Raw genomic sequence first — 19,232 nt, 5'->3', positions numbered from 1 at the left:
CACAGTTTTTTTCAACAAAATTTTGGTATGAAAATCTTACCATTTACATGTGCAAGTACGTGGCTGTATTCCACAAAGCACATGGTATGTGTCTTGCTTGCTTTAGAAAAAAACTTTCTGATATATTATGATTTGATATAGTGCGTAGATGTTCTTGTACGCCTACATAATGCTCGATCAAGAAATTCCTTTGAAATTATGAAGAATTTAAGTGTGAAGGTACAAACTTGCTTGTGATTTCTGGGTGTGAAACCTGCACCAATAACTTTACATAGTGCGATCTAGGAAATTATCTGCTCATATTCACCTCTCCACTACTGTGTTTGGTCCAGTGCAGTGCAGTGCTCAAGCGTCCCCAGCACATTGACTCCTTATGCATCAAACTTTTCCAAGTGTCTCCAGTTAACAAAAAAGGAAGATAATGATAATGACAACACCGCATCCTTTCATGGGGTGAACATATATAGGACTATTTCTGTACTCATTTCACTTGCATAAAATGATACTTTATTTATAAAGAAGTAAAGAAGGAAACATGGAGATAAGCTCAAAATGTAAACTAAAGAATAATAACAAAATAATAGAATATAAGTAACTCAAGATAAAAATAAATATAAAATATATAATAATATAAGATATCTAGCATTTTCATCCATTTGTATATATAAATTATATCTATCAAGTTTGTTATAAATATAATTAATTTTTGGTTCTCGTAAAAATTTAGTAAAAATATGTTAATTGATCACTTCAGTTAATGAACTTAGTCTTGATATCTCCTGATACAATCTTTTCTCGAATGAAATGACAATCAATCTCAATGTGTTTGGTCCTCTCATAAAATATAGAATTACAACTAATATGAAAAACAATCTGATTATCACATATAAGTGTCATTTGAATGGCATTTTCAAATTGTAACTTTATAAGCAATTGCTTAAGCCAAACAAGTTCATAAGTGGTTAAGGTCATAGTTATATATGATGTTTTTGCACTAGATCTTACCACAACACTTTGTTTCTTACTTTTCCAAAAAAATCAAGTTATCACCAATGGAGACACAATATCTAAAAGTAGACCTTCTCTCAGAAGGAGATCATGCTTAATCAGCATTTTGGTAACAAACAACTCTTATATGGTTATTGGAATCATATAACAACCCTTCTCCATAAAATCCTTTAATGTACTTTAATATACATATGACTGCATTCAAATGATCTTCACATGTAGAATTAAGAAATTAGCTTACCATGTTGACTACAAAAGAAATGTCAAAACGAGTAAATGTAAGATAATTCAATTTTCCCATTAATCTTTTACACTGCTCAGGATCTGACATAGGCTCCCCCTGATTTGGTAGGAGTTTGGTTTTAGGATCTATGGATTTTTCAATAGATTTTAAATTCATCAACTCAGTTTCCTCCAGAATATTCAATGCATACTTCCTTGAGATGTAATTATACCATCGTTGGATTATGTTGTCTCAATATCCAAGAAATATCTAAGTTTACCAAGATCTTCAGTCTGAAAATAGTGACAAAGATGTTGTTTCATGTGAGAAATGTCATAGTTTTCATTGCTCATAAAAACAACGTCATCAACATATGCTATCAATTAGACACATCCAACACTCAAGTGACGATAAAAGATTGAATGATTTGTCTCACATTGTGTCATACCTAATTGTTGAACAACGCTGCTAAATTTTCTAAACTAGGTCCTAAGAGACTATTTTAGGCCAAATAAAAATTTGTATAGGCAACATACCAATCTAGAAGACTCTCCTGAGCAATAAATCTTGGAGGTTGTTCCACATAAATATCTTCCTGCAAATCTCCATTAAGTAACATAATTTTGAGATCCAGTTGATAAAGAGACCATTATTGAAAGCAATCATGACTATAAATAAACGAACAAAAACCATCTTTGTCACTGAAAAAAAAAATATCATGATCTAACCCAAAAATTTGTGTTTAACCTTTGGCCACAAAATGGACTTTAAGGAGATCAATAATACCATTAGGACCAACTTTTATAACAAAAACCCACTTACAACCAACAACAAGATTTTCCATAGGAGCTCTCAAGTTTCACTATTATGTAGAGTACTTAGTTCATCTAACATAACATGACGTCAACCAAAATAAACTAAGGCATCACTCACATACAAGTATATGTATCAATATGTATAAGCTAAAGCTACAAACACGTTTTACAAAAACACGTTTGAATGTTTTGAATTGTATTCATATCTCATTATTAAATCTTCTCGAGAAAGTCACTGTTAGGCAATTAAAGGTTTACGTGAGAAGGGGTAAAAAAGGGATGAAATAAGTAGTGGGAGACGGTGGTTAGTTGGTTAGAAGAGAGAGGGAATATAAATAACAAACAGATTAAGGAGAGAGGGTATCAAATATTATTTGGGAATTGAGACTGGACCTCTTGGCCAGTGGAGGAAGGGAGGCTTCCTTGGGGGAGATAGACACCTGTATTCATCTTTTCTACACATTACAGAGGAAATAGAAATATAGATACATGCATATTTCTTTATACTGTTGAGTGTGTGTATTTTTGCTACTGTTCGGTTCCTTGTATAAAGGAACCTAATAGATTTGGTCCGACCTGCCGGATCAGCTTCGAAGAGGAGAAGAAGGTGAGGTAGCGAAGAAGCGTGGAGGGGCGAATGGGGGCGATGGAGGCGACAATGGAGGAATTGAAGGCAGAGGTGAGGGCGATGACTCTCGCTTTTCAACGAACCTCAGGAAGACGTTCCAGGAACCATGATCGGAGCTCCGCAGGGAGCCGCGACTCCGTCAATGCTGACCGTGAACGAAGATCACCAGAGAGTTCGGAGGATGAGTCGGAAGAGGATGGAGGAGATGTGCAACGAAGTTGGATGAAACGTGTTGAACTTCCAACGTTCGAAGGAACGGACCCCATGGGCTTGATAGCGAAGGCCGAAAAATTCTTTGATATCCAAAACGTGACAGAGAGGGAGAAAATGAAGCTGGTATATATCTGTATGGAGGGAGGCGCTAGTTATTGGTTCCGTTTTTGGCGGAAGAAGACTAGACACCCAACTTGGAGCATGTTCACTGCCGCTCTAACACGGAGGTTTGGAGGCTTAAATAGGGGCTCTGTTTACGAAAAATTGGCTGTCGTGCGACAAAGGGGAAATGTCGACGAATATATACAGGAGTTTGAAGTACTGGTGGCGCAAGCAGTCGGAGTGAATGAGGAACAACTTTGGGGATACTTCTTCGCTGGGCTGCAAGAAGGATTAAGAAATCTGGTGAGGCCGCATGACCCACGCGATCTGTTGACAGCAATGGAGCGAGCACGCGACGTTGAGCAAGCGGGTTTTGTATCGCGAGGTAACAACGGAACGGGAGGAAAAGGAGGGGTGACCTGGGGAAAGTATTCCTCAAGCTCAGGTACTGTCGCGAGGACGGAGACCTATCGCGGCGCGTCGAAGGGATTGGTAAACGTCGGCGGGGTCGGTGGTGGATCGGGAACGAAGAAGGAAGGCGTTTCTAGCAATGTAACCGCTCGAGCGGGTAGTAGCGGAGGAGGGAATACTCAAGGAAGAGGAGTAAGAATGTTGCCTTATCCCGAATATATAAAAAGGCGTGAAGAAGGGCGGTGTTTCCAGTGTGGAGGCCCATACAACCCGGGCCATCGGTGTGCTGAAAGGAGTATGAGAGTGATGATTTTGGCGAAAGAAGGTGAAGAAGAAGGAGTCAAAGAGAAGATCGAAATGGTGAACCCGATCGAAATGGAGGCCCCGGTGATGGAACACACGGCGATGGAACTGTCAGGGCTGTCTGCCGGAGGACTCACCCAATCGAATACCATGAAGATGCAAGGATGGATGAAGGGGAGGAGAATTCTAGTGTTAGTAGACAGCGGAGCTAGTCATAGCTTTATATCCACCAGATTGGTGAAAGAATTGGGTCTGGAAAGCATTGACACCCATCCCTATAAAGTGTGCTTAGGTGATGGGCAAAAGAAAATAACTAGTGGATATTGCACAGGGGTTACCGTGAAATTAGATGGGCTGGAAGTTAGAGATAAACTATATCTCTTTGAGTTAGGCGGTGTGGATGTGATATTAGGAATCACTTGGTTAGCTTCCCTAGGAGAAATTAAAGTGGATTGGGGACACCTAATTATGAAGGTGGAGGTTGAAGGGAAAGTAGAGGAGATAAAAGGAGATCCCACTTTAACACGTCGAATGGTGACACCCGAAGTTCTCTTAAAAGAAAAGGAGATAGAAGCCATGACTCTCGTGTGGAGCTTAAGTCAAGCAGAAGCGGTAGAGGGAGATGGAAAAACCGAGAGATGGACACCAACTCAAGAGGCAGGGCTGAAGCAGATTTTGTTAGACTTCGAAGGCGTATTTCGAGAACCTCAGGGGCTGCCACCTGAGAGGAAAGTTGATCACCGAATACCCTTGAAGGAAGGAACATAGCCCATAAGTGTCAGGCCATACCGCTACCCACACCTCATGAAAACAGAGATAGAGAGACAAGTTGAGGAAATGTTGAAACTCGGGGTGATTCGTCCCAGCAATAGTCCATATTCAAGCCCAGTAATATTAGTGAAAAAAAAAAAGATGGGAGCTGGAGATTTTGTGTAGATTACAGGGCACTTAATAGAGTCACAGTGGCGGATAAATACCCAATACCAGTTATAGAAGAACTGCTGGATGAGCTTCAAGGGGCAAGGTATTTTTCTAAGGTTGATTTAAGGGCTGGATATCATCAGATCAGGATGAAAAATGAAGATATTCCTAAGACAGCCTTTAGAACGCATCAAGGTATTACTACTCAAAATCAGCAGAATTGGTTGGCTAAATTACTGGGGTATGAATTTGATATTGTTTATAGGACTGGGGCATCCAATAAGGTGGCAGATGGGCTCTCAAGAAAAGGGGAGGAATTGGAGGAGGGAGAAAAAGTACTGCACATGATATCTAGGCCCTATTGGTCCAATTTCTAGGAAATTATGGAAGAGGTTGAGAAGGATGCAACTCTAAAGAAAGTGATGGAAGATATAAGGGCAGATCCGAATTCACATCCGGCGTATACCCTGGAACATGGGAGATTACATTACAAGGGGCGGTTGGTTCTGTCAGCACAATCTTCCTGGATACCAAAATTATTAACAGAGTTCCACAACACGGTCACAGGAGGGCATTCAGGAGTCTATAGAACATATAGAAGGGTGGCACAATCCCTGTATTGGACAGGAATGAAGAAAACAATCACCGACTATGTGGCTGGCTGCCTAGTATGCCAACAGCATAAGTACTTGGCATCCTCACCCAAAGGCCTCTTGCAACCTTTACCCATTCCTAAAGCAGTATGGGAGGACATCAGTATAGATTTTGTGGTAAAATTACCTAAATCGCAAGGATTTGACACTATACTTGTGGTGGTGGACAGACTCAGCAAATATGGGCATTTTATCCCCATTAAGCATCCGTATACAGCAAGGTCTATAGCTGCAGTATTTGTGAAAGAGGTGATTAGATTACATGGTATACCTATGACCATATTTAGTGACAGGGACTCAACATTTTTGAGCATCTTTTGGCAGGAGATATTTAAATTGCAAGGCACACAGCTTAAGATGAGTACTGCCTACCATCCAGAGACAGATGGACAAACGGAAGTATTAAACAGGGTACTCGAAACATACTTACGCTGTTTTAGCTCAGAACAACCTAAAAGTTGGAGTTTGGTGTTACCTTGGGCAGAATATTGGTACAATACCAGTTATCAAGGGGCATCTAAGTGCACACCCTTTGAAATTGTTTATGGCAGACTTCCCCCCACACTCACACGATTCATCCCTGGGGAAACAATGGTAGAAGTAGTAGCCCAAGACTTGCAGACACGAGATGAGGCTTTACAGCAACTGAAATATCATCTGGCCAGGGCCCAAGCCCAAATGACACACTTTGCCAATAAGAAGAGGGTGGAGGCCAAAATCAAGGTAGGGGATTGGGTATTTTTAAAAATCAGACCTCATAGGCAAACATCTATGCCAACAAGACTCCATCCGAAGCTGTCTGCACGATATTATGGTCCTTTCCGCGTGGAGCAGCAAATAGGCCCAGTCGCCTTTCAGCTACAGCTACCAGAAACAGCAAAAATACATCCTATTTTCCATGTGTCTCAGTTGAAGTTAGCTATTGGAACACATTCAGTTGAAGGCACCCTCCCAACTGAATTGCAGGATGACAACCCACGATATACCCCAGTGAAGGTGTTACAGCGAAGGAACCAGAAAAATCAGGGGAAGGAGATACCCCAAGTCCTCATACAGTGGCAGGAGAATGATATTGAAGGTGCTACTTGGGAGGAGGAGCACTATATCAAACAGCAGTTTCCTAACTTCAACCTTGAGGACAAGGTTGATAATGAGGGGGAGGGTAATGTTAGGCAATTAAAGGTTTACGTGAGAAGGGGTAAAAAAGGGATGAAATAAGTAGTGGGAGACGGTGGTTAGTTGGTTAGAAGAGAGAGGGAATATAAATAACAAACAGATTAAGGAGAGTATTAGAAAGTGGGTTTTAAGCCTAACTCAACCCCACAAAACCGGCTTGTAAGGTGAATTGGCCTTATCTCTAGTCGATGTGGGACTTCCAACACACCCCCTTCACGCCGAGGTATAGACATCTCGTGCGTGATAGTAGAAATTGGGTGGTCCAATAGCGGCCCGATTGCGGGTGGAATAGAAGAATAGAATGCCCACTTAGAACTCGCTAGGATAGGCACTAACCATGGCTCTGATACCATATTAGAAAGTGGGTTTTAAGCCTAACTCAACCCCACAAAACCGGCTTGTAAGGTGAATTGGCCTTATCTCTAGTCGATGTGGGACTTCCAACAGAGAGAGGGTATCGAATATTATTTGGGAATTGAGACTGGACCTCTTGGCCAGTGGAGGAAGGGAGGCTTCCTTGGGGGAGAGACAGACACCTATATTCATTTTTTCTACACATTACAGAGGAAATAGAAATACAGATACATGCATATTTCTTTGAGTGTGTGTATTTTTGCTACTGTTCGGTTCCTTGTCACACACGTTAGAAAATCAAATGGGATATCTAATTTCATTTATTTTGTTGTAATCTTCACTAGTCTATTTAGCCAACAAGAATGTTACAAATTTCTGCTAGAGCACGAAAGTTGGTAGTATAATTGTTAGTTACGTTTTCAAATCTCAATTCCCTCCTAATGAAGGTGTCACCTTCCTATTTCATGTGTGTCATTGTCAAATTCTTCAACCAAGCCCACTTCTAGAGATGGGAGTGTAATGATTCCGACCTCACAATGGATGGATGAAACCTAAAGGAGGGTTACACAAGCAATTCTACCTATATATACATATTGATACGTGTACTTATATCCTCACATCTCAGTTTTTTATCCGCTAAATTCCTGGAAAACATGAAGACACCCCTTGTCCTTGATATGAAGGATGTTGTAATAGTTAAACCCTGCAAGCCCACACCATCTGAACTTCTTCCTCTGTCCACCATTGACAGTGATCCTGTTCTCAACATTCTGTGTCAGACCATTTATGTTTACAAAGCAAATCTTGATTCCCCAAATGGCCAACTTGATCCTGCTCAGGTGATAAAAGAAGCTCTCTCAAAGGTTTTGGTTTACTATTATCCTCTTGCTGGGAAGATAGTAACATTTGATGATGGAAAACTTGGAATCAACTGCAATGCTGATGGAGTTCCATTTTTGGAGGCAACTGCTAACTGTGAACTCTCTTCTCTTCATTATCTAGAAGGGATCGATGTTCCAACTGCACAGAAATTGGTCATTAATAATGATAACCCTTCTGAAGGTGAAAACCACGCCCTGGCTTTCATGGTGACCAAGTTTCTCTGTGGGGGTTTCACTCTTGGCATGGGGTTGTCACACAGTGTTTGTGATGGGTTTGGTGCATCTCAATTCTTCAGAGCCTTGGCTGAACTTGCATGTGGAAAAAGTGAGCCCTCGGTGAAACCTGTGTGGGAGAGGGAGAGACTAATGGGGACACTTCTTAAGGAACAACTCCAATTTCCCATTGATGAGACTTCAAGGGCAGTTTCACCATTTTGGCCAACCAATGAGATTTCACATGAATGCTTTAACTTCAACGCCAAGAGCATACAAAGACTCAAAATGGAACTGATGAAGGAAAGTGTTGATGTGAAGGAAAGCTTCACAACTGTTGAAACACTTGGTGCCTATGTTTGGAGGTCAAGGGCTAGAGCTTTGGAATTGAACTCTGATGGGAAAACTATGTTGTGTTTAGCTGTAGGGGTGAGACGTCTGTTGAATCCACCCTTGCCTGAAGGGTATTATGGGAATGCTTTTGTGGGTTCATATGTGGTGCAAACAGTGAAAGAACTTGATGAAAGACCACTCTCAGAGATTGTGAAGCTCATCAAAGAGAACAAAAAGCTTCCTTCCAATAATGAGTATATCAGAAACACAATAAACATGTTAGAGACAATTAGACAGACAAACGTAAGGGTTGAAGGAACATGTGCATCTGTGGTGTTAACAGATTGGAGACAGCTGAGTTTGTTGGAAGAAGTGAACTTTGGATGGAAGGCTTCAGTGAATATAATACCAGTTCCGTGGAATATGTTAGGGTATGTGGACTTATGCCTTTTCTTGCCTCCTAGTAACTTGGATCCTTCAATGAAAGCAGGAGTTAGGGTCTTTGTTTCCCTGCCCAAAGCTTCCATGCCCAAGTTTAGGGAAGAGATGGAGTCACTGAAGCTTACGAGAGCTGATGATAATAGCATCTAGCAATGAGAAACTGGTTCTTTTTAAACTAATGTTTTTCTTTTTATCTTCCAATTCCAAGTCTTAGTTCTTGTATTATGCTAAATTTTAGTATATTTTCTCAAGTAAACTGATCCGTCCAACATGCAAACTATTTTATACTTTAATCCTTAACTAGTACATCTTATATTCGTCTTTCAATTACATTTTATATAAATATCTTAAAATTACACAACACGAAACACTACTTTTTTCTTCTTTGAAATGTTAAATAATGTTTTACGCGTGTTTATTATTTTTACAAAAGACATGACATAATTTCAAGTGTAAAATAATTCATCTTGATCCGTTCAAATTCCTATATACTTGTTTAATGGTGCTTGTACAACAAGGAGAGAAATGAAAAATACGTTGGATACGTGTGCTTCTGGGTGTGATTAGTTTGTAAATAACGTTTAAGATAGCGAAAGTCAAAAAAATTATTTTTGATTCTGAAACTATAAGATGCAAGTGGTTAATATACATAATAGTACAGCGCCTTTGAGAAGATTGTTAATGCTAATCAAAAGGGTTGAAATGGACCATGCCAACAGCAATCCATCTGTATCCTACGGTGAAGCAAATGAGATATAGATATTATTAAAAATCACAATCAGAACACATCTCAATGGTGAAAAATAATGCGTCTGTTATCTGTCATCGCATGAAAGGAACCAACCCCCTAATCTCAGTTCCATTTCCATTGGACAGGAAGTAAATTTTCTTCCAGTTTTCTTCTGAGAAAGCTTCGCGACGAATTAGCCTTTGCCTGTCAAAAATAATGACACAACTTCAACAAACTGAAACAAATTTTCAAGCTAAGGAATTTGTTTGCATTAGTAACATCCAAAACATGGTAAAGGTTGGATATATACTAGGGAGGCTATTGCTGCAACAATAACCAACAAATGATAGATCCAAGAGCATAAAGGTCATTAAGAGTCACTTGCTGAAGGACAAATGAAAAATTTAGAATGTATCTCCTTATTTTGACGATATTATTGATGTCTTAGATATGTATGGGATATTGCCTAAACAATGATACATTTCAAATAGAAAAACTTGACAAAGTTTATTGAAGGGAAAATTTACCATAAAACAAATTATTGTTTTATTAACAGATGAAACTAGACACTACGACTGTGTAAGCATACCTTAAATAATAATGGCACACAGTCTCGGCCTCATCCAAACTGTATCGAGGAAACATAACACGAGCATCTGCTGGAACATCTGGTAACTCTTTTCTAAGTTTTCCTACTGCTGTTGAATGAGAAAAAGCACCTACCATCATATCATCATGCATCATTGATCTAAAAGCCTTCACCTGCAATAGTAAGAAGGAGGTATCTAAATATTGGCGCAAAAGCCTAATTGTTGACACGAGTAAATTAGGGAAGACAAACAGAGATGCCAGAAATTGAGGTCTCTTTCCCATCCCATACCAAAAACATGACCAACACTTTCAAAGAAGTAAGCTTACAGCAACCCAATAAAAATGCATGAAACTAGCACATTTCTAGAAGCAGAAATATAATCCGTAATGCAATATATTGTAAAGTATGTTTTAAACTAAAACAAAGCAATCTACCAACCATTGTAAGTTCTCTAGCATGTATTGGCCGGCAAGACCGGATAGTGACTGGCTCCTCATATTCACTGAATGTAAACCAGTTATTATACTGGATACAGGCAACCACAAAAGAAGACAGACAATCAAAATATAACATAACCCAATTTTGAAAACAATTAATTTCAAAGAATGGGAATCATTTAGCATCAAGGAATTTGTTTCTCACTTGATCTACTGCAATAAGAACAGGCCTGTCTTTAACAAGTGATAACTCTTTCCTCAAACGAACTACCACTCCAACAGCTGCATGTGTCTGCTCAATACCAGTCTTCACCAGCTCGTATAAATTTGTACCTTCAGGAATTGCCAAGGAATCAGCATCTTTCAACCATCCAACACCAGCACCCTCACCTAATACGATTGGATCAAATATTTGGCATGGAAGTTCCTTTAGGTAGGACTCATTGTACTTCAAAAAATCCTGGAAATAAATGAGCCATACATAACAGTCAAAATAACTCGGCGTAATGAGTCTAGGAAGCCAAAAACAAAACAGTAAGGTTTATATCAATATTAATATGTAGAATAAGGGTTTGTATTAATATTAATATGTAGAATAAAACCAGGCAACCAAATCAAAATAAACAAAGAAGGACAAACATTTTCCTTGTTCCTCGGAATTTCAGATTCAAAATTTATTTCATTAAAAATCCATCTGTTTTGGTACCTATATGTATAGGGGTTGAGAACTATAATAAGCCACCTCATAACAAGTAACATAACATGGTCGGCAACAGATAGTGCACAACATTATAACAGGATAATCTGGGGATATTCCCCTCTAGACTGCATGTTCATCGATACAATATTATAAAAAGATAACTGCAACACCGTAGGGTGAGTTAAAACAACTACACTCTCAAAAGGATTCAGGACAATAAAGACCGAGCAAGAATGCAGTTTAAAAAACTAATAAAATTGACAGAAAGGCATACTCATTCTTTCTTTATTCACTAAAAGTTGCTAGGTATAGATAGAGAAAAAAAATGTGATTTTAGTCCCTATACTTAAGTTCAAACTTAATTTTGGTCCATGTAATTTCAAATTGAGGATTTTAATCCTCCAACTTCCAAAATATGTGAATTTAGTCTATTTTTCATGTTTTAATTTAACATTGCGTAGTGGTTCTTCACCCCTAAAAAGTTGGAAATGGGACTAAAATCAAATATTTTTTATAGTTGAAAGACTAAACTCATCAATTTGACAGTTTGGGTACCAAAAACCACCTTTTGACATATAAATATTCATCTAAAAATTTGCAACATAATACTGATAATTATAGATAAACTGCCAGGTGAACTATGTGAATGCAAATAGTTGTATAGATTTCCAATCCACCCAGGAGTAGGAAACCACTTGATTCATACTAACACAGACATCTCACAACCATACCATCCTCGGCAACTATGCAGCCGTTAATAAATTCACTTATTGCTGCCAAAGATGTCATCAAGAAACACCTTGTTTCATCATTTTCCCTTCTGTAACATTCTAAAGAATGGCCAGGTCACAGAAAATGGCTTTAGCATATCTTACCCCGAGTTAAAAGAGCAAACACAATTAAACTAAAGACGCTAAAATTCAGTCTTGCCTTGAGGACATTCTCAGCCTGGACAGGTGTGTCCCATAAACCAGTTTGTGGGTGCTTGTAGAAAAATCCTCCATGGGTCCAGTCCTTGCCTTTAGGAACATATAAAACTAGCCAACCTTCTTCTCGAGCCCACTGAACAAGCATTGCAAGAGCAATGCTCTTCCCACAGCTAACAGGACCATCTAACACCACTTGCTTCCTAACTTTAACTCCTGTAAAAAATGTTTAATTTTCAGGCAGTAAAAAAAATAATATTATTACAAATAATAGCAAACTCACCATACTTGATAGTGGGTGTGTTTAGATAATATTATTTAGAAAAAATTATCCAAAACTTTTACTGTGAAAAGCTCCTTTAAGGTAAGTAAATATAGTGTTTAGAAGATACAGACTCAAGTTCATATCCAAAATGATAAGAGGTGTTTGAATGAAATTATAAAAGTGCTTTTATCTTATTAACTAAAAGGATACATAAAATTAAATGATTTCAATGATTAAAATACTAGTAAAAAAAATATTTGCCTGATCTTTCATGACTGAACTTAACATTTTATTTGAAATTATTTTCTTTATATTATTTCTTGAATTAGATGAGCGTTGAGTGCCCATATGATATTGGATTTGATCATGACAAGGACTAAAGCATCATTGATTGGACAATAGAACAATAAGGACTAGAAGCATCATTTATTGGATTACAGGAGCCTGGTTTTGCTAGCAGGATAAAAACCAAAAAAGGGATAGGCTCTTGAGCCGGCCTACTTTTTTCCAGCAACCTAGCACATTGATGCTATCAAGCTAGCATCATAGAAAACTGCAGCTACCAAGTAAGTTAACACAGCATAATAGATAATGAGTGTGTGCGGTCATACAATTTATGAGAAAATTATAGTGCTTACTAATGTTGCAGTAGATTCTATTGCTTCAAGTTCAAGTCGGGACAACCAAATTTTATCTTCTTAAGCTTACTTGATAATGAAAATTGAAACATAAGGATTTGAGCCTAATAATGCATTAAAAAAGAATCCAGCAGGATCAAACATCTGGGGCTATAAAAACAACAAAGACCGCACCTTTACCATTAGAGGACCACATTGGTGGATCCACCACGCGCCTGAAGTTATCACGGAGATCCAAGAAGCTCTGGCGAACAAGTAAAGCCTTACGCATCGAGTCCTGAAACTCGTTCACCATACCCACTGGCAATCCCTCGGGCAAAACCGCGTTCAGGGTATCCTTCCTGAAAAACAAAACCGACTCAGGATCGCAGAATCCAGAAAAGAAAAAAAAAACGTGAGACTCAAAGACGCACAAAAAGTGTTCGACAAAATGCCACGATGAAAAACTAGGTTGGAGGGAAATAGTACGTGAGTTTGAAGTAGGTGCAGACGTCGTTGCGGGAGAGGTGAGAGAGGGAAGGTGCCGAGGTGAAGAGAGGACGGCCATTACGCCCCACGTCAAGTGAAGGGTTTTTGTCATCAGCGGCGAGCTGCCGAATACGTTCTTGTTCATCGTAGAGTGCGGCGGCGACGGCGGGGGTGGCAGTAGATTTTTTGGGATCGGGTTTGAAATGTGTTGAGGGCTTTGGGGGCCTAGAAGTGTGGCTGAGAGATGAGAAAGGAACGAGCTTGAGATGCCATGAATGATGGGTCTCTGCAGCTCTCGTAAGGGACCGTAACATTTCCTTTGCTGTTTTGTTTTCTAGAAGTGATTCACAGAAAAGTGCAGTGATGTGAGGTTTTTCTTTTGGGTTTTGGGAAACAAGAGAACTGAGGTAGGAAGAAGAATGAATGAAAATTTGGGGTACTATGGTATTTTTGCCATCTTTTTTTTTTTCTCTTCATTCATGGACCAGAGAAGTTAGTTCATATATGCTTTTGGTCACTGGGCTCGGATTTCTTTTTGGACTCCCATACTTTCTTTTGACCTTTTGGTTTAAAATGTTTTTCAGACTTTGTAATTTGAAAATTTTTTATGTTGGATCTAGAAGTAAAAAGTGTATTTCAAATTGCATAATAAAATTTATTTATTTTTGCATAAAAAATATTTTTGAATTATTTTTTACTTTTGATTTTTTTCATAAAATAATTTCTAGATTCTGAAACTTGGGAGTGTCTTCGAATTACATAATATGATAATATTTTTTACTTAAAAAAAACTTCTGAATATAGGGAAGTCTGTTGTAGTTTTCTTTAAATGTAGAGTTTGATCTCACTAATATGTGTATTAAAAAATCACTTAAAATATTAATATAGTTTAAAAAAGCAAATTCTAATTCTTATTTAAAAAAATTAATATAAATGATGAATGAAGTGCATATTTATAATTGTGAGACCTTGAAATTTTTCTGAATGGTATTTTTCTTGAAAATTTCTATAACTTTAAACTTTGTTTAAAAAAAAACTAACCATAAAATTAATGAAATATAAGGACCTTGTGGGTGTTGGAAAAAGACAAATCACATATCTGAATTACCACAAATAGCATCTCGAACATTCCAAACATATTTGATAACTGTTATCACTTCTCTCTCTTTTAACTCCATAAACTTTTACTAGATCCACCTTTCACTTGGCTAGTTTCTCCCACTTTGATTTTTGACATTGGTGACTCCATTTGTGTCTCAAGCTCACGTCAAGGTATGCTGATGTTGCATGATTTTGTTTACAAGATGCACTCCTTTAGTTATGAATATGAGTTCAACAAAACATATGTAATTCTAAAATTTGTGGAGATCGTTGCCATGCATGAGAAACCCAAATCAGTTTATTCCTGAAAACCGAATCAAATTACAATTTGAAATTTCAATAGTTATGATTGCCAACCATTTTGTCGATTTTTTGTTAAATATAATGTTGTGATCTTATGAATGGATTGTTGAGGATACCCATGTTGTCACTTATTGATTAATGTTGTAACTTGTAAGGACCATGGCGGGACTAACATTACTGTTAGATCTATGGAAGAAAAACCAGAGCTTTAACACGGAACGGACCTACCAATCTTCCTTATTTTCTGCATCTGCTACTGTTGCATCTTTTGCTGCGGCCACATCTTTTCCCTCAAAGGACTTCTTTGGGTATGATCTTTCACCATTTAAAATATCAATCTAGTTTAATATCACCATGTTGATTGTTGTTTTTCATAGATGTGAGAAACTTTATTATGATATCTTCTTAAGGTAAATTTATTATCGATAATGTTTCACATAATGCTGAAAAGAAGATCTTTAATTGTCATTGAAGAGAGTAAAATAAGTATAAAAGAGGAAACAAAAAGGGATTATACACATAAGGAAGGAAACATACATATATTATTTGACACATTTAAATTTTTTACATTCATTTGATATTATTTTTATTTTTTTTTCTTAAAAAAATACAAAAATTTATACTTTTATGATCATTTTATTCTTATACTCTATGTGAAATGAATGCATAAAGTATGTCATTGTATTATTGTTTTAAAAAAAAGAGATTTGTTATCTCTCTATCAATTATTGACATTATTTGTGCGATAAAAATTCTTCTGATTTACCATTCATTTAAGAATCAAAATCAAAATAAGTTTAAACACATATTTCTTCTTTAATTTTACTTTTAAAAATAAAATTGTAACAAAATTTTAAACTACAATACTTTAAATATATATATATATATATATATATATATATATATATATATATATATATATATATATATATATATATATATATAAAAGTGTGAATGATATTATCTCAATGTATTTAAATTTCCAAATAAAAAGAATTTTGACATTGTCTTTTTTAAGTTCACCTCTATCATGTTTACATCTATCTTTGGTAAACAATGAGTTTACACTGACATTATAGGTACAAAACTTCAGTTTCAGGCCAACAGTTGCTCATTGTGATGCTGGAGCAATGATTTCTGAAGATCACATTCCTAATATGGGAAACTTGGGAGGAAAATATTTCTACCATGATTCTCTAAAATACAATACCAAGAACTACAAAATTGAGCTCAAACCTTTGTTTTCTGCTTTGGAATGGAAATCATTTTCAATCATTACATTGAGATCATTTCTGATGTTCTATTTGCCTCTCATGGAGCATCATGCAAAGATGGAACAAGATGATGTTGAGTTTCTACGGGACAAACATGACCATGATGGCAATTTGAGTGTTCCATTCAAAAAGTCACTGTTTCAAATCATTCGTGAGGTGAACTTATTGATTCAAACTTCAAAAAGACCGTGTTTGAAAATTAGCTAATAAGTTTATTTGTTTTGGATTTTGTCATAGGTCACTGTGGTGACAACCAGACGCATTTTAGAAAGAGTGACTGTACATTATGTTTCAAGAAGAATGGCGTGGAAACTACTTAAAGGTGCATCATTTTTGCTTCTTCCTATATTCCTTAGAAAACATGATAAATAGAATAAACATAGTAAAAAAATACATATTATGATTGTTTGATACTGATTTTTTTTAAAATATTATGCTTGTTGAATTCATGTGATCTCTTGAACAGATGTTCCCCAGTCAGCTGCTCGCAAGGCTGGAAGGAAAATGCCTACTTTAGTTTACATCTGCTCTGTGAGCAAAACAACTTTCAGAGGTAAGTCAAATCAATTAATAATTAGGTTGAAGTTAAATATGCTTTTCATCTTCAAATTATTATAACAATGTGTATTTTCTTTTTAAATTAAATTATGAAATATTTAATTTTTATACTTAAGATTAAATATATTTTTAATTAATAAACTTATATGTGATATTAGAATTCGTTTATTTTATAAATTTTAATATATTTTTAATCTTAAACATTAAAATTAAATAAATATAATTATTATAATTTAACAACCTTAATTTTCTTTTATGTATTAAATAGTGTTTTAAGTTGATATTTAAACTATTTATATCATTTTGACATATTTCAATTCAAATATCAATTTAAAACATCTACACATAAAATAAAAAAGCATTAAATTAAAAAAATAGGTATTTATTTATTTTTAAAGTTTAAGATTAAAGTTTGAAACATGAATTATAAATTTATGTCTAAGTTATAATCCTTAAATGTAAGTCATGAAAATAATTTTTTCAACAACTTTTTTTCATATGATAAACAGAAAATCAGTTAAACCCATAATATAACTTTTACAAGTTATTTTGTTAGAAAGGATATTTTTCATAACTTTTATACGAAACAAAAACTAAATACCTTAAAATTTAATTTAAAAATAATATGCAATTTTGTATATTAATTTGAGGATGAAAAACATATTTAATTTTAATAAATTTTATATTCTTTTAAGATTGAATGGAGTTGTGGACTTAATCTATATTATGCTGATATTTGTGCATAGGGTATATGCTTGGAGTTTCAGCATCATGGGTTGTCCAAGTAGGCATCGGATTATTTCAGTTCTTTAAGTCAAAGTCAAAGAATGAAAATTTGAGCAATAATGTGAGAATTAGGGTTCTTAGACAAAAGGTTTTCCTAGCTACAGTTAGGTGCAATGCATCTCTAATTTTTGCCTCAATTGGGGCAGGGATTGGTGCTTCCCTTATTCGTCCTTCAGTTGGCCAATGGGTTGGTAAGAATATGAAATTTTCATCCAAATATTCTTTCATAGTCACTATTTACTTTTACATAAATGTTAGGAAGACTTTATTTAATTAACAATATCTTTTCCAAGATTATAACAGTTTTTAATGAGTATAACTTACATGAATTTTAACTAATATCATACAAAATGTGGTGAAAAAATTGTCACTAACTTAAGAAAAGTTTATCCTTTCTTTTTCATTTATGGCTTTGTAATTTTGATTTTCCTTGTTTTTTTTTTCAGGTTGTGCTATCGGTGATTTGGTTGGTCCAGTTATTGTAGCTGTTTGTGCTGACAAAGTTCTTCACTTGAACTTGAACCTATAAAGTTGTTTATGTTCGTTACAAATTGTTTTTCTATTTCAAATAAGAGTGACTTATTAAGAAATGTTGTAGTATTTACTTCTCATTCTGATTTAAACAATTCCAAATAGTTGCTATAACTTGTGAACGCGTAGAATTTTCTTGCATTAAATCAGATATTCACTAGTGCAGTCACGGGAAATCACAGCAGTTATTTTCGTCCATACACAACGGTTCATGAATCGAGGCATATACAAGCAAAGCAAAAAGGGATAGACTTTTTGTCTCGGTTAAAAACCGAGTCAAAAAGGGACATGTTTTCGCCTCGGTTCCTTTTGAACCGAGGTAGTATCTCAAACTCTACTGCCTCGGTTGGAACTTGAACCGAGGCAGTAGAGTGTTTTTTATTTTTAATTTTTGCATTTTCGCTTTCTATTTCTTAGTATCTGGTTTAAAAAAATAAGATATCTCTTCTAAACTCCAAGCAACAAAGATATTATTTGTCCAGGGTCTTCATTTAACGCTGAACTGAATAACAGTCGCATAAGAGATTTCGAATCCAAACCATCTCATACTTGATTAGCCTTACTGATCTCTGGTTTAATGGTCTTATTCTGCCGTGTTTTCTCAACCTTTTTATCATCTCCATCTTTAGCATCTCCATTTGAGGAATAATTCTTTAGAACCATTGAAATATCTGCCTTAGAAGCTCCTGCTAGCTTAAAGCGTTCAATTGCAACATCCTGGTTTTCCTTCCAACCACTCATTCCTAATTTGTATTTAACTTGGGATCTTTCAAAACGCTTTCATCTTCTCCTTTGCGTTGTCAAAAAGTTGAAGTGTCTCTTTAGAATCCCAGTCAGACAGATTTTATTTTGAGATTAAACAGAAATGTCAAACCTTTTCAAATGAACACACCAGATTGTATTTTGGGCACATATCATTGGCATCGGCACTCTGGAGAAGCTTGATAACAAGGCGCCCACAAATCTTCAACACTCCATTCTCAAATCGGACCACCACCCAACAACCGTGTCACCTTTACCGAACCACCACAGGCCACCACGCAAAGTCTTCTTCTCCAACGCTTCACAACCACCATGCGCCTCTGCCAATCCAGCCCACGTAGCCTACGAAGGACTCCGCTGCTAGCCACCGAAACCCCCATGGCTACTCCACTAGCGCAACCATCAACAACCCTCACCGGATCCCCAAAAAGAAATTCCCCACACTAAAAACCCTAACTTTCTCAATCGTCGTGTCCCGCCGCTCCT

At 36.5% G+C, this 19,232-nt stretch overlaps 3 protein-coding genes across 4 annotated transcripts; 2 read left to right on the top strand and 1 right to left on the bottom strand.

The window, feature by feature from the left end:
* The first annotated feature begins 7,425 nt into the window (after positions 1 to 7,425).
* LOC124820212 (tetrahydroanabasine acetyltransferase-like) lies at positions 7,426 to 8,931 on the top strand. Its single transcript, XM_047291864.2, has one exon. It carries the CDS (start codon positions 7,461 to 7,463, stop codon positions 8,823 to 8,825), a length of 1,365 nt encoding a protein of 454 aa, XP_047147820.2. The 5' UTR covers positions 7,426 to 7,460; the 3' UTR covers positions 8,826 to 8,931.
* Positions 8,932 to 9,262: 331 nt separating this feature from the next.
* On the bottom strand, positions 9,263 to 13,850 carry LOC124820206 (mitochondrial 28S ribosomal protein S29-like protein). 2 transcript variants are annotated; one of them, XM_047291857.2, is made up of 7 exons: positions 13,432 to 13,849; positions 13,138 to 13,304; positions 12,065 to 12,276; positions 10,640 to 10,894; positions 10,436 to 10,522; positions 9,995 to 10,167; positions 9,263 to 9,609 (listed from the first exon to the last, which is right to left on the bottom strand). In XM_047291857.2, the coding sequence occupies exons 1-7, from the start codon at positions 13,743 to 13,745 to the stop codon at positions 9,498 to 9,500; spliced, it is 1,320 nt and encodes a 439-aa protein (XP_047147813.1). In that variant the 5' UTR covers positions 13,746 to 13,849; the 3' UTR covers positions 9,263 to 9,497. The 2 variants fall into 2 exon arrangements, with proteins under 2 accessions (XP_047147813.1, XP_047147814.1); XM_047291858.2 differs by lacking the exon at positions 10,436 to 10,522 and having other exon boundaries at positions 13,432 to 13,850.
* A 767-nt stretch (positions 13,851 to 14,617) lies between these two features.
* On the top strand, positions 14,618 to 17,982 carry LOC124820209 (uncharacterized). The gene is made up of 7 exons (XM_047291860.2): positions 14,618 to 14,703; positions 14,991 to 15,143; positions 15,929 to 16,265; positions 16,347 to 16,431; positions 16,576 to 16,662; positions 17,414 to 17,644; positions 17,900 to 17,982. The coding sequence occupies exons 2-7, from the start codon at positions 14,995 to 14,997 to the stop codon at positions 17,980 to 17,982; spliced, it is 972 nt and encodes a 323-aa protein (XP_047147816.1). The 5' UTR covers positions 14,618 to 14,703; positions 14,991 to 14,994.
* The last annotated feature ends 1,250 nt before the right edge of the window (positions 17,983 to 19,232 follow it).

This window comes from Vigna umbellata, chromosome 5, assembly GCF_029865625.1.
Source record: "Vigna umbellata cultivar VRB3 chromosome 5, Vumbellata_1.0, whole genome shotgun sequence".
Classification (NCBI taxonomy): Eukaryota; Viridiplantae; Streptophyta; class Magnoliopsida; order Fabales; family Fabaceae; genus Vigna; species Vigna umbellata.
This window is presented reverse-complemented; position numbering and strand designations above follow the sequence as displayed.